The sequence below is a fragment of the Ambystoma mexicanum genome, chromosome 4q, assembly GCF_040938575.1.
Source record: "Ambystoma mexicanum isolate Mex_15411 chromosome 4q, UKY_AmexF1_1, whole genome shotgun sequence".
NCBI lineage: Eukaryota > Metazoa > Chordata > Amphibia > Caudata > Ambystomatidae > Ambystoma > Ambystoma mexicanum.
In genome coordinates, this window is record NC_090928.1 from 1,009,538,343 (window position 1) to 1,009,566,076 (window position 27,734).

Genomic DNA, 27,734 nt, shown 5'->3' on the forward strand with positions numbered 1-27,734 from the left:
TCCGTAACTGCTGCCATCTTGGCTCTTATCACAGGGCAAAGCACCCTTGCACAGTTCTGCATCTCCTATTGCTCACTCGTCTTGCTGTTCTCCCCGAGTCTCTAACTCAATTCAAGGGCTTGTTCTCTCTGCAGGGAACGCATGCTCTTGTTCAGAATCATTATCATAAATTTGAGCTGAGGTATGTTCTTTGTGAGTTTTCTTCCACATTGTTGTTTCTTTATTTCCCTTTCTCGAATGCTGAAACGAAGACTCTCTGCAAAACTCCATTATCTATGTGGTGTATACCTCAACCCAAACTGCACTGCTCTTGAGCAAACCTTTAGCCATCCACATGTTCCATTATCTACTCTTCTGCAGTGTAGGCACAGAATGCCATCCCAAAGATGGCAAAGTGTGATGCTCATTGCTGTTGCTGTTCATTAGTTGGTAATGGGACTCGTATTTTCTATTTTGGCTGTAGATAATGTTTTTGTTGACCATCACCCCATGGTCATTCCTTTTTTTTTATTTTTGGTTCAAGTATTCACTCTTTGGAATCTCTGCCTTCTTTTTAAACATCTTAATAATCTGATTACAGTCTTTACCCAATGGAAGGTTTGCAGAGCTTTAACCAACAGCAGGAGGATTTGGTAAATCAAGATATGCACAATCATGACTGAGTGGCAGCACTGCAGTATCTTCATAGGTACCTGAACACAATCAAGGCTTCTGGCTATGATATCAGTATTATTACATTTATTACGTGCACACTTTGCACGGTTGCGCTTTTGTCGACAAACATACAGGCCAAATGAGATATTTCAAATCAGGGATCAGAGTTATTTGGATAATCTTCAAGGTATACATGGTGTCAATAATTCTAAGAGAAAAATATGGAGGAGACAAGTGGTATTATGTGATGGGAAATAAGGTCAAAGAACAGATGGATAACAAAATATTGTTTGAGAAGGATCTATAGCAATTGTTTGTAAATCATTAGAAGAAATGACACAGTAATTGTCAAAAAGGCAATAATGTGGTGAAGTAAGGAGGGGCAAATTGAAATGGCTTAAATATTTATTAGTTATCTTTCATAAAGGTATATTTATGTAAATATTATAAATAAACAGGGGACATGAAATGTGCATCTTCACTACTTCGCTTCTCCTCCAACTGTCCTTTCCCCACGTTCCATGCTCGTCACTTCCATTCTCCTGCACGAGCATCCTCTCGTCCAGATGCACGGCCATTTCACATGTGAAGATACTACATGTGGTCAGTGCAGAAATTGGGGGAGTCCCTTATTTTAGAATACCTTATAGCAATTATTTGATGCAAATAGGTTACTCCTTTTGGAGTCCAACTTTTATTGGATGTATTAAATTACAACCCATCTTTTGTATGTTGTACCACTGCTTGACAGCACAGTCTCTTTAAGGAAACAATAAGGGATTGTTCAGAAGCATGGCACACAGGCTCTGAAACTGCCCACATGTGTGAAAGTTGTGGTCTAAGTGAGCTCAAGAGCTAATCATATTAAAGATCAAATCAGTCATTGTTAAGCCTGTGGCCATGCTAAATCACATACTCATTTCTGTTGGTATGAAAGGGACAATCCGCTGTTTATTTTCATATGTATAATGCAATAACATTTTACATTATATTGGAAATCTGAGTTGTTAGGCTATATAAAGAGTAATGTTGCAAGACAAAAGATTATTGTTGGCCTAATTGTTTGCCACTAGCCTATGTAACCTAACTGCCAATGGCTTGGTAAAAAAACATTTCTCGCTGAAATTGATGATCAAGTACTGGCACAGAGAGGTCTTCTTTGCCCATAGTTTTTTTGTTGTCTGTTGATATTATCCATACCCTTGCCTGATAGATGCTAACACTGAGAACGTGAGAAAAGTATTTCTCATTTTAACAGAGCAGGATCTGTACAACGATTTATGCCACCACAATCAAAATGCCATTTTTTGATCCCACGTCTTCCATGGCGCGAGATTTGCTATTTGTATAGATTCGAAATATTGTGCTGTGGAATTGGCAATGCAATTCAAAGAAACTAAAAGAAGCTCCTATATGTTACCTAGTTGAGCAAATATTCTAGAATCAACCAAACATAAAAAAATATAAATTTCAGACATGAACGGGGGCGGCGGGGATATATTTCACTGAGCGGTTTTCAGTGACATGCTATAGACAGCGAGAGTGAAGGTTCAGTTGATTATGACATCACTTAGAACACTGAGCATCTATAATTCTACCTTGCGTAAGGCCCCCCACACACTCCTTTTTGAGTCCCTAAACTACCCCTAATGGAACAGCATCACATGGAGGATACAATTTAGGAATTAGGAACTATGGGCCTCATTACGAGTTTGGTAGTGCAGGAAATAATTGAATTATCACAACTTTACTGTCCTTACTGTCACTTTTCCAGCAATCCCAAATTACGAGTTGGGGGTTGAAAGGATGACGCCTGTGGTTTCAAGTAAGCTTCTTTATTAAAGCCCACAGAGCCACAGATGAGCAGCTGGCTCCAACACAACAATAGTAATCTTTTCAAACACACTCTATGTGACCTAACACATTCCAAAGTGAATTCCATAGCGGATTATGAGGCTTGTTAGAATGTGATAAAGGAAACACATTTTACGATTACATAAAGTCATAACAGGGGTGAAAAGAAAGTATAGCCTCCAGCAGGTGTTGGAATTGTTCCAACCACTTTCCCTCAATAAATGGAGGATTTACTGTAAGGGGAAGTACTGCACGTGGTAACATTCCAAAATACACTATTAATGGAGATCTACAATGTCCTTCCCCCATCTTTCCATCCCTCGTGCTCAGGTGGATTTATCATGATTGTGAGCACATAAACAATTCATGGGCTTGGCTGTGTTTTTACAGGAAAATACCCCCAAACCTGTGATGAGGCCCCTTCCATCACTCCTCACCAGACGACACCCTAAAAGGGACAAACAATTTCTGACAAAGAAAATGCCATATCCCCCTGCTGTGATATCTTAGCTGTTGATTATGACTTTCATAATCCTCTGCTACGACAGGACAGCACAAGGATACAACATTTATAAGTGGAAATAGTGAATAATGAACGTCTATGGAAGACATACACAACAGTGTTGTACTTACAGGTCAATCTACCCTCATTCCCTTTTGAACTTTAGAACTTGTGAAGCAACAGTATTGCTTGACTTCCTTCCTTTAACGAGATGACACATGTCTTTGGTGGTGGGTATCATGAGACAGTGGGAAGAGCCAACATTTAGTACGGATAGAAAATAATATCTGCAGTCAATGAAGGGCGAGCTGAAGATTCCAAATGACATTGGGCCTCATTACGACCCAGGCGGTAAGTTACCGCCTGGGCGGACTTACCGCCCCATTCCGACCTTGGCGGGGCGGTAAGTCCCCAATCCCCATTTACCCTTCCCCATTCCCATTTTTGCCCCATAGGGCATAATGGGAGTGGGGAAGGCGTTAATTACGCCACCGGAAATTACGGTGGCGTAATTAACTCCATGGTCCCTTAGCGCCATGGATTTTAACACCTGCTAAAAGCAGGTATTAAATCCGCCATGGCGCTAAGGAACCTCTTACCCAGGCGGTAAGGGTCGGCGCTGTTTACGCTGCCGTAAACCCCTTACCGCCTGGGTCGTAATGAGGCCCATTGAAGAAGAAAGACATGCAAGGAATAAAACCAAAGAGTATCACTCTCATTACAAATCCTGCAGTGCGGTAAAATAGGGCAGTACCAAAACACAAAATTAGACATGAAACTATACAGAGATGCTGCAGTCACCCAGGGTGACGGTTATTCTATTTAGGATGGTTCCTATCATTAATGCCTCCAAATAAGAATGAGGCGCTAAGAGAGTGGCTTTGAGATTGCTACACCTTCTGTGCTCCACTCATGCATTTTGTCCACTTGTGACTGTGTGGCCGGCAGTCAATTTGACATATTTTGGCTGTAGTCAAAGGACATCGCTGTGGCTGATCAGGCAATAGGACATTTCTGTCACCCTATTAGCAGTGCTGCACATTGAGGGCTCTAAAGTGAAGCATTACATGAACAATCAGTGGTTGCAGATGAGTTTGGAGAGAGATGCAGTGCATTGGCAGGGGAAGTCTGTATAATAGTAGCGAGAGACATTGATTGCCAATCAGGTAAGAGGACGATAAGTGTGCACAAGGGGATGTAGGAAGGGAGCAACCAAATGGAAGTTAGAGAGCGTTTCGCACACCAGATTTACTTAATGGCGACATGTGCAATGCTTTGGAAATTTGAGTACCACACATTGACACTTCCACCCCTCTTTCTAATCTATATGCCCATGGCCTTCTCCCCATGATGGTTATGTGACCATACATATTCGTAACAATCACTTATGGCAACCCCTCAATCCCATCCCCCTCCACCCACTAACCCACAACAGCTATTTTCACTTAATGTATAGTTCAAATATATACTTACTTTTGCTGCACCCAAATAGGTTGTGGATGTCTAAATGACTTGCGTTTGCGACACACTGGTCACATTTCAATCCTTGCGTAAACTGTTTACAAAAACATTGCCCAGTGACAGAATGACAGGATCCATTAACTGCTCCAGCAGGATAACAACCACATAACAGACATCTGCAAACAAAAAGTAAGTGATGAGCATATCAACATATACAAAGCATACACTTCAGTGATATCTACCCCTGACTCACATATAATATTTCCTAGAACATTATAAACCATCAGAAAGGTCCTAATAATAAGCATTGCACCAATTGATCAATTGTCCAAAAGGTCTGATGAAATATTTTCTCCCACTTTGTATAGAAAAGGAACCTGAAAGTGATTCCAGCAAGGAGGTTAGCTGAATTGGAATTTCTTCCCGTTCATGACTAGGTGGAGGACAACTGTAGATTGCATGTGCATTTGCCTATGACTACTATTGGGTGTTGTACCTGACAAACTCAGTTGACTTTTGAAACATTCCCATGGTTTTATGTGGGCAGGGGCTAGGTGGCTCTGAGCCCCGGCAGTTTTCAGACAGGGCGACCGAGCTGTGGGCCACCCCAACTAGCCCCAGTCACGCTGACACCTCAGGCAGCCTTTCTAGTGGCTGCACGGTTACACAAGCTGCCTGTTGGTGTCAGCACTTCGGATTATAAAAAAAGAAAAGGCACTGCCTTTTATTTTTTCTACACTGGAGTAATAACACCTGCAAGCAATATGTGTAACCGTGCAGTGTGGGCTGCCTGATGTCTATGTAATCAAACAGAAGAGGGGCTGGACTGCCATCAAAAAGTAATCGCTGATAATTTTTTACTCAGAAACAAAAGTAACGCTGGCCAGTCCTGCTCTCCTCCTTTTTCAGAGTACAAAGACATCAGCAGCAGGCCGATCATTCATTCAAGTAGCCTGTGGTTAAACCTTTGCCTACACTCCGTAAATTAAAGTGTTCACTGCTGCCTGTGAGCTTGGGCACACTGGTGTCACACCTTTGGTGCAACTAGCCCCTTCTTTTGTTTAAAAGGAAGGGCTTGGCACATCAAAAGGTAATATGCCAGTGTGTCCCAGCTCTACTTCTTTTACCCCCGCCCCCTTAGCTGAGGGGGGATATCTTTGGACCAGGCCCCATAACGAGTGCCCCCCCCATCGATTTCTGATCCCACTTAAAGCACTGAACATCCATGACCATCCTCCCTGAACAAGGAGTTCAATTCTTAAAAGACCTATTTAAGCGGTTGATGCAATGGGTTCCCTAGTGTGAATTTCAACAAGGTAGCTCCTTATTTCACCATCCACATTTTAGCAAAGTTTTGAATTTTAACTAGTGCCAAAGGTGTGAGATTCATGTGTGACTTAAGGGTATGCAACTCAGGCTGAATATAAACAGATGCCAATATTGGGAATGTGCAGAATACATGCAAGAAAATAATTACTTTGCTCCACGATACCACAGGTGTGGGCTGAGTTGCACTGAAAATGAAACTAACACGAAACCAGCATACTAATGTACCATAACCATTTAACATATAAAAGATTCTCATAAAAACCTTTAGTGAAAACCAGTCCATGATATAAACTTGGTGCAGATTGATGAACATGCATGGTGGCCTGGAGATGAAATAAACTAAATGTGCAGGCTTAAAGCTGTGGTGTATCTTAAAGTGTGGAATGTGAGATCTGTTCTTCTAAAGTCATTGCATTGTTTCAGAGCAGGAAACGCCATATTAATGTAAAATTACTCTTCAGTACTGCAGTTTGAATCTCAGTCAAAGGCACAAGGGAAATCACATGCTATTTAATGGGCTGGTTTGTTACGGGGAGTTTCTTTGAATGACACACTAGTTGGAGAAAAAGGCTTGAAGCAAACGGGTTGGGTCCTTCACTCACTCACTGGTGATGGTAGCAGAAGGACTGGCAGAGAGAGTGCTGACTCCAGGGCCCTTATCTTTGGAGGACTTCGGGGAGTTGAATGGCTGACTTGTTCATAGCAGGCAGAAAGGGAGTGGATGTGATGAGCATTCTCTTGTCCTATCTTGTCCGAGCTGAGTCAGGGAATATCGCCAACAGATTTAGGTATTTATACAGTAATTAAGGAGTGTGTAGTTGTGGGATGTTTTTACCCATGCATCCAAACCCTACCACAGAACTGTGCATTACTGGCATTGAAAACATCATGATGGCCAGAACTCCCCAGAAAATGCACAAGGAAAACATGAATAATAGGTTGCCATCCATTTTTGCCTCTGTTAATGTTAATACAAGAGGCCATTGCCAGGCCCTATCCTTTGGCTAGACACAGAGCAAAAACCAGTGCAAAGAAATATGGTGCTGTTCAAAATCTGAAATGTATTAATTCAAGACAGCTCCCAAAAAGGGTTGCAGTACCGGCGCTCGACACTAACCGGCGCTAGCAGTCTAAACTCTGACAGGAGGCCTGTCTTTCAGGAGCTGACAAGGAACCTGAGTTAGCTGGAAACTTCAAAGCCTTGCTGGTTAATGATAATTCTTAACACCTACTGTTCCCAGGCCCCACATCAGAAGGCAGTCTGATCTAATTAAAAGTTCAAGAGGCCTCTGTCCATGGGAAGCATTCACACCTGCCCTTACCAGCAACAGCACAAGGAGATCACAGGTTTCTGTTAACCAGAGGCAGAGTGGCACCCTGCTCTGCTGACCTCCGTCAACACAATAGACTCTTCAGCTGAATAGGATATGCTGATTTGAGGTGTAATTGTCAACAGTTGCTCTAGGGGAAGGAAGACATTTGATCTCTGAGTCAAGCCAAGCTCGTGGGGGAGGACCCAGACTCAGATGTGAATTCCAGTAAGGGCAAATGTATGTTTATTAATTTGCTTATCAAATATTGTATCTCCTATACAGAAATGTGCAATCTGGAGATTCTTTATATGAAAAATGTAACTACAATTTGAGACTAAGCTCAATTCTGTGTGATGTTCTGAGATCGAACCGTGCCATTTATTAATCTCGCAGACACTGGGTTTATGCTAGAGACATGATAACTTATATTAATATGCTCAGGGAGAGGGTGCAGGTCTGTGTAAAGTTTGAGGAAAAACCAATATGGCGAAAGTCACTAAAAAGCGCAAAATGTTGTTGTTTCTAAACCCAAGCTTGTAGCAACATGTGCCTTGAACCGAACTGTACCTTAAGCAATCTGTGATGTGTACATGTAATTTCAACGACGTGTGTATCTGGGAAACCTGTTAGTTATGAAAAATTAATTTTCTAAGTAGCACTGGATGACTCACAACTCTGTTCCACAGTCAGGCGACAAATAATTTTCTAGCCTATCAGGATCCTCAGAGGGTTGGGCATAGAAAGTCAGCCTTCCCACCCACTTTCACAAGACATAAAAAGAGCCACTGAGACCCAGGTAGGGAGATTCACTTCCCACTTCAAACTGATTTCTTGCAAAGTACTTTGACGGACGACTTAAAATTCAGGCAATATCCAGGGACCAGAACTTAGAAAACCAGACTCCAGACTTCAAATCCAGACAGATCCTGAGATCCAGAATTTATACTCCAGAACTTAAATCAAAGGGGCCAATCCACAAGCTGAATCCTTTTCAGCAGGCCTCAAAATCTTTTGCAACCTGATATTCAACAGCCTGGCGAGCTGTTTGATTCTGGCTAGAACCCTGTGCCAGAACCCAGAAAGCAGAGCTGTATCCAGACCACTGTGCAGTGCCGATAGAAGACCAGACCCAGACCAGATCGCTGTGCAGTGCCAGAACTTTTGCCAGAACCAGAGATCCAGACCAGCAGAGCAGAGAGAACCGCAGCTAAACCTGTTGACCAGATCTGTGAGGAGGCCCATTCCTTCCAAAATTAGAAGTGAGTATCCAGCCAGAGCTTCGCAAACCAATCTCTTAGTATAAAATCATCTAATTCAAACCATTTCTACCTATTTAGAACTGCAAAGAAATCATTCAAACCTGTGAAAGTGTCAATTGCCATTCTGAATCATTATTTCATTTTTGAGAATCTACCTCCACTAAATTGTCCGTATCTTTTGAACCACACGTCCTAGAAGCGAGATTTAACTGTCATCTTAAAGCTAACAATCTAAGCTTTCCAACTTTCTACTCTTTATAGTTTTTCCGTAATCGTGCTCGACGCACTCGGAAAAAGTGCTGCAAATTGCAATTTGAATCAAATTTCTCCACCTGTGAAAATCACTGTCTTTTGCTTGCAACTGCTGAAATACGTTTTCAATCTGATAATCCCTCATGAATCACTGATAGTGTTGACCTGAACCAATCTTAAGTAGCTATCACCTACCCTGAATCTCCTATAGGGAATTAAAATCATTTTAAGCATATTTTCACTTCTTTGCAATTCACATTTAAAGTATTTTTGCCTGTGTTTTAAAATCATCCCTGTTGCTCTAAGCTTGCTAGGGGGAACTGAATTGGTATTGCATTTGATTGTATTCCTGAAAATTGTGTGCTCCCCTTCCATCTCCTTATATTGCATAGGGGGGAGTGAATTGTCAAAAGAAAAAGTGATCATATCATCTCTTGTGGAAACCATCTTAGTTATTTATGTGCTGCATTATTTTCCATTATTGCATTTCCTTGAACCCATAAAAGCATTTTCAGCTACTTTATCCTCTCTATACCAACTCCTAAGTAATTAAAAAAGTGTGCTAGTGTAATACTATCCATTGGTGATCACTGTCATATTCATAAGTATGCTATCAAATATTAATTTATTTACAAAGGTGTGATATATATCTTGTTTAATTTTTCAATAAATCTTTTGATTTGCAAAACAAACCTACTTCTTGGCTCAGTGAGGTCAGGGGGATTCAAAGAGAGGGGCATTATACAAGGGTTTATCATCCAGATTCATGAACTAGTCATAAAAATATATAAATAAGGGCTTTCATTGGGCATCCCAGACTAGGCACTGACTTAGTTTGAGTACTGAATTGAAGTCACTTAACATAGTATACGTGAGAAATGCTTACAGGTTGGGTGACAGAAATATGTTAATTTTTTAAAGTAATCCAAAATCTATATTTTACATGGATTTCCATTTATGAAGTGAGCTTTTGTTAAGATAACAGGCTTCTAACTTAGAGACACATTGAAGGTTTCCTCATCAGACTGTGCACTGGCCAGCCAGAAACAAATGTGTAACTGAAGATTATTATTAGAAAATCTATTTAATGTGTGCGAGCTCTCTGATGAAATGCATTTTATCGATTTTCAAGTATAAGCCACTGTAAAGGAGTACAGCATAATGCAAGTCTTTAGTCATTTTTTTTTTATGTTAACATTTTATAAAGCCAAAAAACAGAAAAAAAACTAATTGGATTAGCATTCTTATTATGTGTCTAAATGATTGTTAACACATAGGGGGTCCTTACGAGGTAGAAGGTAACCATGACGCTATTAGCGGCATGGCTACCCCTTTACTGGGTACCGGGTCCGGGTTCCTTGAATGAGGAATTACCGGACCATTCTGACCTTGGAGGGCCCGATAATTCCTCATTCAAGAAAACCATTCCCATTCGAGCCCCTATAGCACCCTGGTCTTCTCGCTGGACCCGCTAAGGGCGCCTGGTAAAACCAGGCATCCTTAGTGGGTTCCCACAAACAGACTTGTAATAGGGCAGTAAGGGGTTGACGGCTCTGGCACCTTTACTGGCGCCGTTAACCCCTTACTGCCTACCACATAATGACCCCCATAGGCTGAGGGCCTTTTGATGCGCCCAGTCCCTTCTTTTGTTTAAAAAGGAGGGGCTGGGCACATCAAAAGGTAATAATGCCAATGCCCCCCAGCTCTACTTCTTTTACCGCCGCCCACTTAGGTGAGGTGGGCTCTAGTTGGGACTACACCCCCTGATGAGTGCCCCCTTCCTCGATTCCCCCCCACCCAGTCCTACTCCACTATTCTTCCTATTCCCTTCAGTTAATTGCTCTTCTTACTGTTTTGTTGACTGATTATTTGCTTCTACCGTTATATTGTTTATGTTTTATGTATTAAGTTATTCAATTGTACAGCGCTTTGGTGTAAAGTGCTTTATAAAACAATAAATACAAAATACAACATTTCTAATCCAATGGTGGCCCAGGAGGCTGGAGCAGCAGAAGTGGTTTGCGTCAAATGTTCTCTGTGTCTTTTGCTTGGCATCACTCAGTCTCTGGGTGTTGTGGGATCTAATCCTAAGAGGTTCATTGGTGGATCTTCCCTCAATGAGGATAGAAATATAGGTGCTTTAGTGGGCTCTCCGAGATGCTGACAATTGTATGGGTTAATTTCAAGATGTTGTACTGCTACAGCCTGAGCAAGAACTATGTAGGGTTAACTTGCTGGGAGATGTAGGGGTAATTCCACCATACACTAGTGGAGTACTAAAGGATTGTATAAGGGAGAGTTATTCCACCTCAGGATCTGCAGGATGTTCCACCAGTTCTGAGGCAGCAATCCAAAAGTAAATATAAATAGCTTTTGTGGTGTTACCATTGGTAAATCCATCAAAACCATATTTTAGGCAATTGTCTCTCAATCCCAGATCCCAATGTTTTTTTTGCTGGGATCAGACAACTGATGTCACTAATTGAAGCTTTAGGGCCTTTAGAGCAGGCATTACTCTTTGGATAAGCATACATGATAGAGAAAAGTTTTAATGCCCTTGTAAAGTCAGTGTATTGTTGATTTAAATGGTTCTGACCATTAAAGGATAGGTGTTCCATGTGTAAGGACCCTATGTAATGAAACTGCCCCAGAGGAGAGTTTCCAAAACTGAAGCAGCGGTTTCTAACATTAGCTAATAGTCTTGTTTTGGAGGGCCTATTTTGAAGATATTTGCACAGTTGCTTACAAAGTTTTTCTTGGAGAAGAACAATGTTTGGAATGCATATCTCTTATGCTGGTAGGTATTGCAGTTTAGGTGATTTACTGTTTTTGTAATCTCACAGTCAATATTTGAATCTTCCTCAATTCAACATATTTTGTGATAACTTGTAAGATCCTTTGTGGATTACAATATAGATATTGGCATTGTGCATCTACTGTTTTAACAAACTGTGTTATACTATCCCACCATACAATTCCGGGACAGGAAACAGATTAAATTTGGAGTTGAATCCCTGATTCATTTAAATAAAAGAGAAATAAAGGTTATTCCAAACGTTATCCTGGGAAATTGCCACAGTAAAATGTATGTATATTGATAGCTCGTTGTGACAAATCGTAACTGGCCTGTCTGTGAAAATCTCACTAAGATCCATGCATACATTTATTTATGTATTGTATTTATTTATTGTTCACTTGTTAGGTGCTTATACAGCAAGTAAATCCTGTTTCAAAGTACCCACAGGGCAACAGAGAGGGGACATGGGGATGAGAAACATTAAAATACATTAAAAAAATAAAATAATATTAAATACAGGGGGGAGAGAACAAACCTACTATGCCTTGTGAGAGTTCAGAACGTGAAGATGCAGAAGGGAGGGGGAAAGAGGGTAGGTGCTGAGGTGATCGTGTGTGAGCAACAGGTGAATTGCAATGTCTGGTAAGTGCTAGTCTCTTGGATGGAGGGTGTGCCGAGGCAAGTGCTGAGGATAGACAGCAGATGGAGGCTATTTGTGTGGGAGGTCAGGGCCCTGAGGATGCATAAGGGCCCTGGACACCAAACAGGTAACTGTGAGAGTAGCAGAGGATAGAAGGGGGGAAGGAGGAGGCAAAAAGGAAATTCTTGAGGAGCTTCCGGAAATTTGAGAAAGTCCTGCTGAAGACGTAGAGGAAGGGAGAGGCTGTTCCAAAGAAGGGAGCAAGCTGAGGAAAACGATTGACCTATTGCCGTCTGTTTAGCAAAACCCTTACACACAAAGTGCTGGAGTCAGAGGAGCGCAGAGATCTAGAGGGGAAATATTAAGTGACAGAGAGTTGCAGATAGTGTGGTCCCCAGCAGCTGACAGCTTTATGAATGATACAGAGGGATTTGAATTTAATCTGTGAAGTAACCGTGAGCCAGTGAAGACTTTTTAGGGCAGGAGAGATTCAGTCCCTGGGCTTGTGGCCAAGGATAAGTCTTGCTGCCATTTTCTGGATTAGCTGGAGGGGTCACAGAGTGGAAGAAGGTAGATCCAGGAGGAGGCTATTGCAATAGTCAAGTCTTGAGAGAACCAGGGCTTGGGTAACATTGTGTTTCTTGGGGAAGGTGAGAACATTTAGAATTAGTTTGAGAAGGAATCGCTGAAAGTGGGAGTTTTTGGCAACGTCCTAAGTGTGAGGGAGGAAGGAGAGAGAGGATTAAAAGTTGAATCCAAGGTTTCTAGCTTCAGAAGAAGGAGCAGGGGGAGAGCAAATGGAGGAAGGCCAAAGTGAAGGGAAGAAGTCTGGAGCAAGGGTCCCAATGGGCAGGATCTCCGTTTTGCTGGCATTGAGGCAGAGATCATTGGAAGTGCACCAGGCCTAGATAGCAGATAGGCAGTCAGGGATGATGGAAGGTGCAAGAGGGTCAGCAGGAAGTTTGAAGAAGTGTTGTGTGCCATCTGCAGAACACTGGAAGTTGGAGGAGAAAGAGGAGATGAGGAGTGCCAGCTGAGTAAGGCAGATGTTAAAGAGCCATGGCATGAGGATAAAGCCCTCGGGGACACTACAGGTGGTGAAGGAAGTAGGAGAGGAGAAGGTGCCCAGGTTGACTTGGGAGGAGCGGTCAGTAAGGAAGGAAGTCAGCCAGTCCAGTGCATGCTCCGAGATACTGATGGATCCTTTGTATGAGGATGGAGCGCTCAATCATGTCAAAGGCAGAGGAGAGATCAAAAAGGATGAGGACAGCTAGGGAGTTGGAATCCAGGGATGCAAGCAGTTCTTTGTGGGTGTTCAGAAGAGCAGTTTCCATGGCTCTGGATGCTCGGAATCCAGATTGATGGTCGTGGAGACCACCAACAAGTTCAGTGTGAGAGTTGGGTTATGGCCAGACCAATTTATCCAGCAGTTTCCCCAGGAAAGGGCTGATGGAGATAGGGCGGTAGTTGATTGGACAGGTAGGTCTGCTAACAGTTTTTTAACGGGCAGGTGCACAAGGGAGTTCTTGAGGGAGGAGGGGAAAGAACCAGTAGCAAAGGAGTGGTTGCAGAGATCAGCAGGTGCAGGGGCAAGAGAGCCAATGTTATTCTTGATGGTTCTGGATGAGCAATGGGAAACCTGTTTGGAATAGACCTTCATTGAGCGGACAACTCTGGTGTATTCTTCATGTGTGAGAAAGGCGGAGGAGGAAAAGGAGGACGGAGGAGGGTGAGTGGCCAAGGGAGGCTAGGGGGTGAGGGATGGGTTGGGAGGGTGATTAACAAGGCTGTTTAGGATGTCCTGAGTTTTGGTGGTGAACTGAGTGACCAGTGCATTTCAGAGGGCCTGAGAAGGAAAAGGAGAGGAGGAGACTGCAGAAGGGTTGGCTAGTTCCCTGCAGATTTTGAAAAGTTCAGCCGTGTTGTTGGATGCAATAGATACCCATGCCTGAATGTGGACCCTTTTCTTGGCACGGATAGAGACTCTGTTTTGCCTTTGGAGCAGGTGGCAGTTCAGTTTTTCAGGGGGTGAGCCTGAAGTTTGCCACTTCCATTCCGTCACTCTGCACTTTCTTTTCAGGGCTGCAAGTTCGGAGTCATACAAGGTGTTGCGCTTAGAGACGGGTTTCAGGTGGCTCCGCATGACTAGGGCAAGAATGTCAAGGTTGTTGGTGATGGACAGGTGGACGTTGCAGAGAGCAGTGTCACTGGTAGAGTCGGAGTAGGGGTGGCAAGGGGGATAACGGTGGAAGTGCAGGCAGCAGCTGACACGCTTTTCATCAGGTGGATGTTCGTGAATGAGATGGACAGGTCTTTTGGAGGTGTGTTCAGAGGGCAATAGTGACCAGGTGAGAGGAGGGAAGAGAGTGGTCTATCCAAGAGAGAGGTGTGACCAGAGGAGATGTGAGAGGGAGTTCAGAGTGGATGAAGGTGTCCAGGGTGTGTCCTGCAGAGTGGGTTGGACCAGAAGGGAGAATGGAGAGGGATAGAGAGGTGCAGAGGTCAATGAAAAAAGTGGATGCATTGCCAGGGGAGTCCAACTGGATGTTAAAGACACTCAAGAGGAGCAGGTTGGAGGAGGTTGAAATTAAGTAGGAACAGAAATCAGCCCTTTAGGAGAGAAACACAGAGGTAGCGCATGGAGGCTTTAGATGGTAGCAATGATCAGGGTGTAGGAGGGAGATGACAAATTTTCACAACAGACTCTCAAAGGAAGAGTAGAACTGGGTGGTTAAGATGGAAGAAGGAACCCACTCAGGGAAGATGAAGGCAACCCCACCGCCAGCACGGTGAGATTGCAGCTTGGAAATGATGTTGAAGCCGTCAAGTAGGAGGGAGTCAAAAGCAATGACTGAGCTGGCATTGAATCATGCCTCAGTAAGAGTGAGAATGTGAAGCTCAGTGTCTTCAAGAAGTAGGAAGATGTCAGCAGAGTGTTTGTTGGCTGATCGTGCATTAAGAGTCACTGGGTGGAGATGGCCTCTGCCTTTGAAGGTTTTCTGAGGTGGAGTACAGGGTCGTGCTACTCCAGTCAGAGTGGCGGGGACAGATATTGTGATAGGGGGAGAGGTAGGAGAAGGAAGAAAATTAATGAGAGATGGCAGGATCAGGGCCAAAGAGAAGGAGGTTGGCTTGAGGAGCCTGAACAAGGAACGTGCCAGTGTGGTAGACATTAATGATGTAGCGTGATGAGAAGAAGCCCACTAAGAGAACTTCCCACTTGGTTCCACCATTAATGAGAGGATGTGAAAGGGGAGAGGGGAGAGATGAGATGGGAAGAGAAGTCCAGAGGTCTGGAGAGGGGACAGAGAAGAGGATATCGGTGAAGATCTCTCTGGAGGATGAACTGACCTAGGTGCCAGCAAAGGGAAGGCCAGGATTTGCAATCCTCTGCCTTGTCCACACTGTAATTTTGATTAATGTAGATTACTATAAAACAAATACTATATTAAGATTTGCACCCAGGATGTCTTTTGAGTGTTTTTTTATCCAGATTTAATGAGAGGGGGAGGGGGTATGTGATAGTGAAGCAGTTGTCGAAGATTGGAGAGATGGTGAGTGCCATCTCAGTGGCAGAGGATAGATGAGAGAGGAAAAGTCCTACTAGTTAAGGAGGGCACACATACGATGTAGAGCAATTAGTGGGCTGCAAGATTCAATTTTAAAAAGAATAACAGTGTACAAAATGGATGCAAGAAGTCAAGCACAATCGAATTTTAAAAAGGATCACACAGAAGTGCCCAAAATGTATGCAAGATGTAAAGCCCACCCACCTAAAGTCGATTTTTTTAAAGTATCACAAAGCACTGCACAAAATGGATGCAAGATGTAAAGCACACCCACCTAGATTGGATTCTAAAAAGGTTCACAAAGCAGTGCACATAAAGGATGCAAGATGTAAAGCACACCCACCTACATTTGATTTAGAAAAGGATCAATTCAGTACATAAATGGATGCAAGATGTTAAGTACAATAACAATGCAGTGCACTCAGGGATGCGAGAAGGAACAGGAAGAATCACAACATGAATGCATTTACCAATTGTAGAACACAGAGTGCAGTGAATAAAATTGGTGGTCAAGGGAGAAAAGGCAAAATAGGATTGGCACAGTTACGGTACAAGGAAATAGATGGAGGAGGCAATAGGACAGTTCAGAAACCAATCACATTTGTGAAGAAGTGGGGGCCTGGGGTGCTGTGATCCAAAATCATGCAGGGGTAAGAAGTGCACAGGAGGCTGCAGCATTGTTTGTTATCGGGGCACTAAGGTGGGGGCCCTCCCAAGCCCAACCAGGCCTGGACAGGTTTAGCCAGGGCCTTGGATGAGGGCCATGGGAGGGGGGCCAGCATTCATCTGCTGGCTTGTCTAATTGGGCCTTTGCAGAATGAGTGGGGGATAGTAGCACCCCAGCAGAGCAGGCACTCCGGTGCCTAGAGTTGAAGGACATCCATGATGGAAGTGCTGCCTTTCATCGGCAATCGGATCACAAGCTGCTAAAGATGAACACAGCCACAACGTTGTTGTACATGAAATAATCTTTTTTTCCATTAAATTATTGTTCTCTTCTTGTCTGTCCTGAAATACGGAGCGCACAGTCTCTGTGCTGCACTAGGGGGACTTTTTGACTCAATTAGCAATGACCCAAAGCAGTCATTCAAACAATCAAATAATTATATTTCTGAATATCTAATACTAATAGCATAATCTAATTTCCAAACAACAGAATATGAGTCTATAACTACATCACTGCTTATCGACAAGTGTGTTTAAATTCTTCACACCACATTTCAGCATATAAGCAGCCAAGCATAAAGATAGGCTCTGTTAATGTTTGGATGGAGCATCCGCCCTTCTGACTGCGAGGGCAGATCCACTCGCTGCAGAAGGTGTCAGGGAGGGCAGATGCACATGTCCAGCATCTCCAGGTACCACGTTCTCTGGTTCCAATCTGTAGCAATCAAAATCAATATGGACACAAATAGGCATACCCTCCTGAGATGGGATGACAGGAATTAGCAGGAATGTATAGGAGAGGTGAATGTCCATTTTACCATCAATGCGTCCCCTAGAGCACCCGTTCAAGGAAATTCCTTGGAACAGAACAGCTGGCTATTGCTGTTCACACTGAACATGTAGAGGTCCACCCGAGGAGTCTCCTGATGGGAGAAAATCTCACCCAGATTCCTGACAGAACTCCCATTCATGGGAATCCAATGTATGTCAAAGGCAGCTGCAATGATAATCAAAGCACACTGAGATGAAGTGCCAACATAGACACATTCTCCAATATCCAGAACACTGTTTAAATCCTTCTCTGCATGGAAGTAAAGACCCTACACCACCTTGTTTGTTGAGGTAGTGCATGACCACTGTGTTGTCCATCAAATCATGCACATTCTTGTTTTACACTGAAGGAAGGAGATCAAGGTCAGCTCTCAAATCCAGGAAGTGCATGTGTTCTTGAACCACAGGCCACTCAACAATCGGTCTTGCAATTGAGCACCCCAGCTTTTCAAGGACACTTCTGTGATTACTGTCAGTTTGGGCAAGGCTTGCTGCAGCAATGCACCTTTCAACATGTTCTCTCACATGGACCACCATGCTAGGTCCTGGAATACTCTCACTGAGACTTGCATAGGCATGATAAGTGAAGCTGAAACTGATACCACTGGCAACAGAGAAGGCACTGAAGAAAACACATGTGCAGCTGGGTCTCTGGCACTACAAGAATGCAGGAGCACAAGATCCAGTATGTGCAGGAAGGGTGAGCCAGGAACACTCTCCTGTGATTGAAGGACATGAACCATCTGGAAGATGTGCCCCACTCGATCCTCGGTGGCAAGGCCCTGGCCAAGCAAGTGCCCAAGAACACACAGATAAATCATAGGGACTGGGACAGTGAGACCTGAGACATCTTTAATTTTAGGCTGAAGCCCAAGATGTGCAACAGACTGAACGTGTGGAACAAATGTGCCAATACCTGGTCTGGGGAGTGTGCTTGGATGAGCCAGTTGTTCAGGTGGGGAAAGAAATGAATATGTTCCCTCCCGAGGTGAGCTGCAACCTCTGCCAGCAGCTTGGTTTAAACTCTGGCTGCCGAAGATAGACAGAACGGCAGGAACCTGGACTTGTAGTGGTAATGGGCCAGAACAAACCCCAGGTAATTCCTATGCTTAGGTGAATTGGCACATTTAATTAGGCATTCTGAATATCCAATGAGACCAGTCAGTCTGCAATGCAAGTGGTTGAAGAATCTGTGCAAGGATGCTTGTTCTTCTACTGGTAAAGGTTCAATTGCCGCAGATCCAGTATAGGATGCAAGCCCCCATCTTTCATCACTATCAGGAAATAGACTGAGTACCAACCCTTGCAATGCTCTGAGCGGGGCACCTGTTCTATATCACCTTTTCACCCAAGTTGACAAACCTCCTCTAACAGGAGAGTGTTCATAGGCAAGCCTGGAATTGAGGGAATATGAGCTTGAGGGGGATTAGTGAAAGGGAGGCAATATCCCTGGCAAACGATATGTAATGCCCAGGTGTCGAATGTGGTCACACAAAATTCTATGCCAAACAAAGAAATTAACCCCTCATTAAAGGGGTGATGTGGTGGAAGTATCCTTCACCTGTGCTTCACACTTGGGACTGCACAGTTGAGGCAGACATACCTCCAATGGGAGTACCCTGACCCCTTCCCCTGGCTGGGCAGCACAGAGCACAGTTGCTGCTTGCATGAAGAAGCTTCCCCTGTACTCACTTTGGCATATGAGAGGAAGGGTTGAAAACCTCTACTCCTGCTCATTTGGACAGCAGAGTGCTGCACTGCATAACCCAGGGATATGGCTGTCACCTTTGAGGACTGTAATCTCTGGAGCGACTCATCAGCCATTGACTCAGACATGTTCTGGCCATCAATCTGCATGTCCAGGAGCTTTTCCTGGGACAAAAACCTGATGGTCTCATCCAGGAGTAGCCCGGTAATACAGTCCATATTGCCGTTGCATGTTCCATGTAGTCAGCTATTTCGAGGCCAGGCTGACGTATTTGGTGAGATGCCTCTGTTCTATCCTTCAACAGGGCCTTAAATACCTCTCCTACCTTCATATTATGTGGTGCTCAATGGCTCACGAGTCTTCGAACCAGTGGCCAAAGGAGAATATTCCTAGGACACAGGACACATTGATTTCCCTCAGGACCAGACTGCTTGAACCCAACAATTTCCTTTCCAAGGAATGCAAAAGTTGTATCTCTCTGTCAGGAGACAAAGAGGGAAAAGAGGTCATTTTCAGTTCACTATGCCTGCTTGACCGACAACACTCTCAGGGGAAGCTTGCAGAAAAAGAAACACAAGATCAGAGGGTGGCAGCCAATGCTTTTTCCTAGGACCCAGTCAACAGTTGGTCGAGAAGCTGGTTTCTCCCAAATCCCCAAAACTAAGGCTAATACTGCCAGGTTGCAAGTGAGTAAAGTCTCTCTCTGAGGACCACCATCCAGAATATCCATCAGTTAAAACTGAACTGTTCCCTCTGTCAGGGGCGGACAAACCCAAAATCTGCACAACCTTTACCATCAGGCATTGGAAATAAGCCTATGGAATCTGTGCAGGTAACATGTCAATCTTTAGAGATGTGTACAGTCCACTTGCCCCTTGCATATTGGTGGCCAGGTCCATCAGAGCACCATATTCACCATAAAAACTCCTCAGGGAAATCTCTGACTTCCCTAGTGCAAAAATGTTCCAACACAAACAGGATGGGATCCCTCTCCTCATCAGATATGTGCCCCTATATTTGACATAAATGCTCCCATAGGAAGCAGAGCATATTCCTAAGTAGCCTCAACAGTGTTGGTGCTGGACAAAGATGGGGCAACATTAAAAAGGAAGCTGGTGCTGGGTGTTGTAAAGACTGGAGGGCAGTATCTGTACTCCTGCTCTTTATATGGCAGAGTGAAAGCACAGAGCACACCAGCCAAGATTCTCTAATTGCTAAACCGTGGCAAGCAATCAAGGCTTAGCTCTCAGGAGGTGATGCAGGCTGTTTCTTAGGTACAGTATAGTCCCCAGGCACCCACAAAGGAATGTCCACACACTATGTTAGTGGAACACAGTCTTTATATAAATAAGGTTCACATTATATGCACAATCACAATAACACACTTTGTACTGTGGCAATACTATAATGGCAAATGTATACCCATCTACATGGTACCACTCTTGACTATCGATTCCTTTCAAATGCGTCCACGGCTAACAGTCCCACAACAGCATACGAAGCAGATTATAAGATGAATCAATGATAGACACAGAAAGAAAGCAAGTTACATCAAGCAATGACAGAACAGTCCCCCGTCTACATAGAGACAGTTCTGTGCGAGGATCCCCCCACCTGAGGAACCTGTAAATAAAGCGTATTTGACAAGCCCAGTCCAATCATGCTTGATATAGTCGTGATTCCTTTCTAAAAGGTTCTAAGACCCCAAAGTACCTTGTTTCATAGAGTTCTTCGATAAGTCGTCAACGGGCCCTCCTTGCGTGCACACCCTTTAAGGCAGGAGCCACAGGTCGTCGAGAGTCGGTGAAGAAAATGGCGAACACTGTCATTGCGGCAGCAGATTCGGTCCTTGCCGTGCTCATTTTCAATCAGTCAAAAACGTCCTACAAGCTGAGACATGCGGTGCACCTCGGCGATGAGTGCTCGTTGCCGCAAAGAGTCGATGAAGAACTTTGGGCCAGCAAGGGTGTCAAGTCATCGGCATCTCTGTGGTCTTCGGGTGGTGAGAAACCCACTAGCGGATTCTCTCCGGTCGTCGGCAGCCTTGACTTTCTCTGGGGGGATGAAAGCAGTCGACGGTGATGAGCAATGGACTTCAATGTTCGGGTGCTTTGATCCATGATTCCGCGGCGGTCCCCTTTTCCAGTCGGCAACCTTTCGAGGGTCTGATGTCCAGGGAGCTTTGGCAAAGGTCAGCTGGTGCATGATCGTCCCTCGTAACTTGGGGAGAGGTCTCCTAGCCAGGTCCTCTCTTGGATCAGTTCCTTGACAGTCACGCAGATTTCAGATTAGCAAAGGACAGCAGCAGCAATTCTTCTTCTTCCAGTGGGCTTCAAGGTTATGCATCAAGTATCAACATCAGATTCTGAACAATTTCCATCAGTGAGATGTCCCCAGATAAACTGTTGATCTCCTATTCACTCTGATGGGTTACACTCAGGCAGCCAATCATTCAGAAGGGCATTCAGGCAGGCAGCCAATCAGGCTCACAGTGCATTCCAGCCATTCTCCTTCCTCCAGACACACACAACAAGGAATGTGTATTGGGACAAGTACCCAGCCATTCAGCACTCCACACTACATTCATACCAGTTTCAGGCAGGGCTGTCTCAGTCAGTTTGTCACATACCAGAAACCAGGCACCCATAACAAGAAGTGCATATTGTTCACACACTCCATTCACCCAGGTACCTCCCCATGGGTGTACCCACAGCATACAGTCACTGTGAAGGCTCCAACCAGTCTGGCCTGGAATTCCCCACAATATCATATATGGAATTTCCAACCACAGCCAGTCAGGGGGAAGGGACAGATTCAGGGCTTCCCAGGACTTTGGAAAAAAAACAAGGTAACAGGTAATAGAAAACAAGAGACCACAGGGGCCATCTTGTCTCCTATCAGGAATCAACTGATTCCAATGGCAGGGCCTGGGTATCCCAAAATGGAGGATACTCCTAGCACCTGTCACATTCAGCATGGAGCTGCCACCAGCCCATACCCTGCTCTGTGGACCACACACAGGTTCCCAAAAACATACGCTAGGGGCACAGGTTTGGACTCCCACCCATGGTGCCATAAGGCTATCCTAAGGGTCTGTACACCAAAACAAAAAGAGGAAGAGCTGCACTGCCAGGAGTCCCACATGGACTCTTGGGTAGAAAACAACACAGAACATACACGAAAAAAAGGACTACAGAACAAGGACAGGCCTGTCCCTCCAATGCATTTCCACCATCACAGGTTTCCCCTGTTGGGGATGCGAGTGCTTCATGGTCACAACAAGAAACCGAGATGGTGTGTCTTAACCATGAGTTAGATAACTCCACCTCAAGACATTCTTATAAAAGGCATCCGAGTTGCAACTCAAAAAGTAAATGTATAAAAGAAAGTCAGTGTCCAATCCAAGTTATACAAATTGCCAAAAATATTAGCTAATGGGCATAAGCAATTTTGAGAACACTGATAAAAGGAAACCAAGAAATAGAACTGTAGCCAATAATGTATTTAAAAAGGAATCAAAATGCCCACGGGCTCCTATGGAGAGCAATACTATTAAATAGAAGAGTAAAAAAATAAATACGTGTAAGGGCCTATTAAAAAAAATAAGTCATTAGAAGTAGCAAGAGGAGGTCCTTGACTGCAAATACACATCTGCTCATGATCCTCTTTATGCAATTTTGAATGAGTCTTTGAAAGACCATAAGGCAGTCCCCGAAACCCAGACAGTCCTGTATTCCTGTGCCTCGTTAAAGTTCTTCACAGAATCAATTGTTAATGCTGGCCACTATGTGCATCACTGATGACATTAAAATTAATCTCTATAGATCTAAACTGGAGGGGTTCACAGTGATTCCTGCACATGTGCCCACATGCAAATTCAATGCAGGTGATGGTGTATGCTAATTTGCTGCACAGAGCTGCTAGGAAGGTGGACATTGTTCTTATACTCCCTATTTCTGCTCTTTGTTGCATGTGCACGACTGATACACAGACTGCTATTCATTGGCAGTTGTCTCTGACAGTGTGTTATGGTCCATTCCAACTGAAAATGAGCTCCTAAGTCTTAACTTGTTTCTCCAGAAGAAAACTTAGGTAAACATGTCTCCGACCAGATCCCAAGGAAGGTTTGATTCAAGATTCAAGTTCACTCAGGTTGGAAACGTGAGTTGTTTCCCAAGGCTGTGCCAGAAAGGAATCCACAAGGTCAGATCTTATTCTGAAGTCCCGGTGCTAAGAAACAATTTGGAAAACATTTAACTATCAGACAAAGGGGGAAAGTGGGACCAGGTTTAGGATCCACAGAAACATATGTAGTACTGGCTTGATTTCAGTCATTCTGAAAGAGTTAAACAAATAACAAAAGCAACAAGCATGGGGAAGGGAGCAGAACCTCAGGAATGTGGGGCTGTTTAGGGTTCCATGGCATTGAATACTTTTCAGGTAGCTTGCGGTCTACTGCTTCTGGAAGTTCACAAACCTATTACTGGTACAAGCCAGTAGAAGAGTCTGCTAGTGACATGTCTTTCTCAGGTAGGCTCAGTGGTATCTGTTGGTCCTCTAGACTGTTTTATTCTGACTGGGTGGGGGTTAGGCTCTCTAGCTATGAGTGAACTGTGGCGGATCAGAACATGGACGAAGACTATCAGAGGGCATCTTCAGAATTACTTTAGTAAATATGTTGATAACCTGACTATCCCTATCGCTATGGGGAATACCCTTCCTACTTTACTATTGTGCTCATCAGTCATCTTGAAATGTCCAAAAAGAATGAGTCCACCAATCTGAGACTGGAACATTTGACCCTCCTGGGCCTCTGCCTCTGTGATTTTTAAGTTATTTACAGACCCCAGCCCCATTGTCTGCCCTCTGCGCCCTCATCCCGCTGCACTTCCCGGTTCCCGCTTCCCTGTCTGCCCTCCCTCTGTGATTGGTGCTTCCTCCATGTGAAACTAGGCCTACTGGCCCACACTGCCTCCCTCTCACCTCTTCTTCCAACTGCGTTGCAGGTGAGTGCCTGGACATATAACCCTCCTGGGCCTTTTTATCTGTGATTATGAAGTTATTTTACGGCCCACAGCCCCGTTGTGCACCCTCTCCGCCCTGATCTCTCATCCCGCTGCACTTCCCGCTTCCTGCCTCCCTGCCACCCTCCCTCCGTGATTGGTGCTTCCTCCGTGTGTAACTAGGCCTACTGGCCCACATTGCCTCCAGCTCGCCATTTCTTCCAACTGTGTTGCAGGTGAGTGCCTGGATCATTTGTCCCTCCTGGGAATTTGCCTCTGTGATTTTTAAGTTATTTTAAAACCCCCAGCCCCGTTGTGTGCCCACTCTGCCCTGATCCCTCATCCCACTGCACTTACCGGTTCCCGCCTCCCTGCCCACCCTCCCTCCGTGATTGATGCTTCCTCCGTGTGTAACTAGGCCTACTGGCCCACACTGCCTCCCACTCGCCTCTTCTTCCAACTCTGTTGCAGGTGAGTGCCTGGAACATTTGACCCTCCTGGACCTTTGCCTATGTGGTTTTTAAGTTATTTTACAGCCGCCAGCCCCGTTGTGTGCCCTCTCCGCCCTGATCCCTCACCCTGCTGCACTTCCTAGTTCCCGCCACCAATCCCCGCCCTCCCTCCCTGATTGGTGCATCCTCCCTGGTCAAAACTGACCCTCCCAGGGCAGCCCAGCCATCTGCCCGTGCAGCCCCTGCGGCTAAGGGCCCCAAGGCAAGAGGGCGGATCCTACAGAGGCGGCTCCATATCGTGTCTGCAGCTGTTAGCAGGGGAAGCCAATGGCCAGCTTTCAAACAGCAGTGACTAGTAATGTAGGAGCGGCCTGGGTGAGGAATAGAGTCTTCACTCAAACCCTGAAAACCCTGCCACATAACAACCTTACCTACACTTGAATATTACAGTGATTATTATCCTGTGCCACGCTGGAATAGTGCAGTGATTATAGGCCTGCATCACACCCTCAGTGACTTGGTGACAGGACCGTGAGCCACGTCTAGAGAGAGCCACAGTTAGATAGTACTGCTGATTTTTAGCCTGTGCCACTGAGATAACACTAGGGTTATTGGCTGTATGTCAACTGAATTGTGAAACCTATGCCTTTCTCCCACTATACAGGACTCTCAGACCTAGTTGTGTTTTCTCTGGTATTAAAAATTGCATTGTGAAAGTATTTAAATTGCATTGTGAAACCTAGGCCTTTCTCCCACTATACAGGACTCTCAGACCTAGTTTTGTTTTCTCCGGTATTTAAAATTGCATTGTGAAAGTATTTAAATTGCATTGTGAAACCTAGGTCTTTCTCTCGCTATACAGTACTCTTAGACCTATTTGTGTTTTCTCTGGTACTTAAATTGCATTGTGAAAGTAGTGTTGTCTTTGGTTTTGCCTTCTTAGCAAAGCGTTCATCTAGCAAACTGTTCTACTATTGTCTGAGCTCCTGTCGTTTTGTTCAATTGTCTATTATTGTCTTGTTTCTCCTTGTCTTGTCTGCTTGCGCCCCTCACTGTGCCTTGCTCTAGTGTTCTCCCTGCCCCCTCTGCCACCCCTTTACACCTCTTCCCTCTTCTCCCTATATATTCTATGGTGTGCTCTGTCTCTCCTATCTTTTCTAACTGCTTCTCTATCGACTGTCCTGCTCTACTCACTAAATCTGGTAGGAAGAGGTTTAAAAAGGACCTCTTAGTCTCGAACCCGGCCTCCCTATCGCTGACACCTATACGAGTGCTTCCTCCAGGCAAAACCTCACAGACATCCTCTTTGTCGGTCCCTCGCCAGACCTATGGACTCTTCATATGGTCTCTGTGCTCTCTCCTGTCTCTTCTTCTCCCGTTAATGGTGGCCCCTGGTGGGAGGCCCTCATGGCCTCCTTCCACTCCTCTAATTTCATCATTAATGTTTACCTGAATGGTACTGTCTTGGTCCAAGACCCTCAGGCCAACCTTCTACTCTTTGATAGACACTTCCTGCACCTATCAACTTCCTTACTTCTCCTGCTGTCCCCTCTCTTTCCTCTACGGCTTCCTTGCCTCCCCCTGCTGTCTCCTCCTTGGCTTCCTTACCCTCTCCTCCTTCCTTTTCTGACCCCCTTCAGGCTTCTTCTACACCTCTGCAGGGCGTTCCTTTGATTTCTACCCCTGCCCGGACATGTTTCAAGGTTGGCAATCTTCTCATTAGTGCGACTCTAAACTCTTGCTTAACTGTCAAACACTCCTCTGACGTCGGCTACCTCCTTGAAGAACTTGGCCTTGTGTCCTCGATTTTACTGAGACATGGTTCACAACGCAATTGCACTAAACTTGAACAATACAAAGAACATGCCAGCATCTTGAAAAACAAACTTCTCAGCAGAGGCTACCCAAAAAAATTAATTTGCAATACTACCAAGCGAGCACAATATACTCCACGTGAAACTTTACTTACCCCCAAAATACGAAATATGGATAGCCAACAACTGATGACATGTGTGACTACCTTTGGCCCAAATACAACTAAACTCAAGGCCATCATCAAGACATTTTGGCCCTTGGTACAACTGAGCCTCCCGAATGAACCAACCCCAAGAATGGCACTCAAGCGGGGCAAGAATCTTAAGGACATGCTGACCCGTGCCAGGCTTAATAAAAAATCCCAAAGGACCAGACTTTGGAACATGCGGGAACTAGTGGGCCATCACCCATGTGGTACATTTGATGTGTGCAGGTTCACCAGGAAAACAACATCATTCAAAATTGAAGGAAAGGAATGGAAGATCAAACATTTCTCAAATTGTAAAACTACAAATGTGCTCTACATCATCGAATGTCCTTGCAGACTCAGATTTGTAGGCCAGACTCAGAGGCAAGTCAACAAAAGGATTGGCGAACATCGCTCTAGGATTCAATGTCGAGTCCACACAGCACCATTAGTCTCGCACTATATGGAGTATCAACACAGTGCGGACGATATACACTGGTGGATTGTAGACACAGTAGTCAATACCACCAATGTATCCAATGCGCTGAACCATAAGGAATCATAGTGGATTTTTAAACTTAAAGCCACCACTAAGGTTCTCAACGAGGCCATGCCAACCACCTTCAGATGACCGATTAGTCCCTACCCTTACAACCAATAACTTGGGGGACCTACTACATCTCTGCCCTCACACGAATAGGACAGCTGATTGTGTTGTACTTAAGCAATATGTCAGGTGTGCCATCAACACCCGCCAGTAACTCAGGCTGTAGTACTGCACAAATTCACAACCTGTCTTCCTGTTGTCAGGTGCTTCGCATCCTTTATACAGTGGAACACTAATTAGCAATGTGCTTTCTTACGTACAACTCGTGAAAATGTACATGTAATCATTTCATGCAAATCAATTAATGTTGTACACAAGAAGTGTGTATTTGCAATGTGTTACATCTTGTGCCAACTTTGTATTTTCTGCATGTGCTATTGTTCACTTTTACTTGGTATCACCGTTGAATACGCATATATATGCCGTATCATCAGATGCAAACCAATTTATGCTGTGCACAATAACTCTGAGATTCGTAATGCATGTGTTACTGTTCATTTAGTGTACAATACGAAGCTCACAGCCACTGCAGCAACACACTGCTTTACCATTCACTCCATACGAATCCACTAGCATATGGGGTCTTTGCATCAGTGCCCTCCACAATAGTTTCCTACACACTCCCCTTGTCCAACAGCCCTAATTGTAGTCCACACGATAGAGGCTCTATGTCCATTCTTTTTCCTTTTCCTTTAAGAAATATCACGCCCCGTACAAACTGAACGGTTACCATGCCAACCCCCGGGCCTGCACTGATCGCGCATACGCAGGGACTCAGACACTCCATACCTGCGCCTGCGCTGTGCGCACCCGAGACACAGCTCTGCTTTTTCAC

The 27,734-nt window shown here is 44.6% G+C and overlaps 1 protein-coding gene across 1 annotated transcript in view; it reads right to left on the reverse strand.

Annotated features, from left to right (window-relative positions):
• The window catches only part of USH2A (usherin), a 4,817,015-nt gene that overhangs the window by 3,986,990 nt on the left and 802,291 nt on the right, over positions 1 to 27,734 (reverse strand). Inside the window, exon 15 of the mRNA XM_069608572.1 lies at positions 4,484 to 4,647. Within this exon, the coding sequence (XP_069464673.1) occupies positions 4,484 to 4,647 (164 nt within the window). The remainder of the gene's footprint in view (positions 1 to 4,483; positions 4,648 to 27,734) is intronic.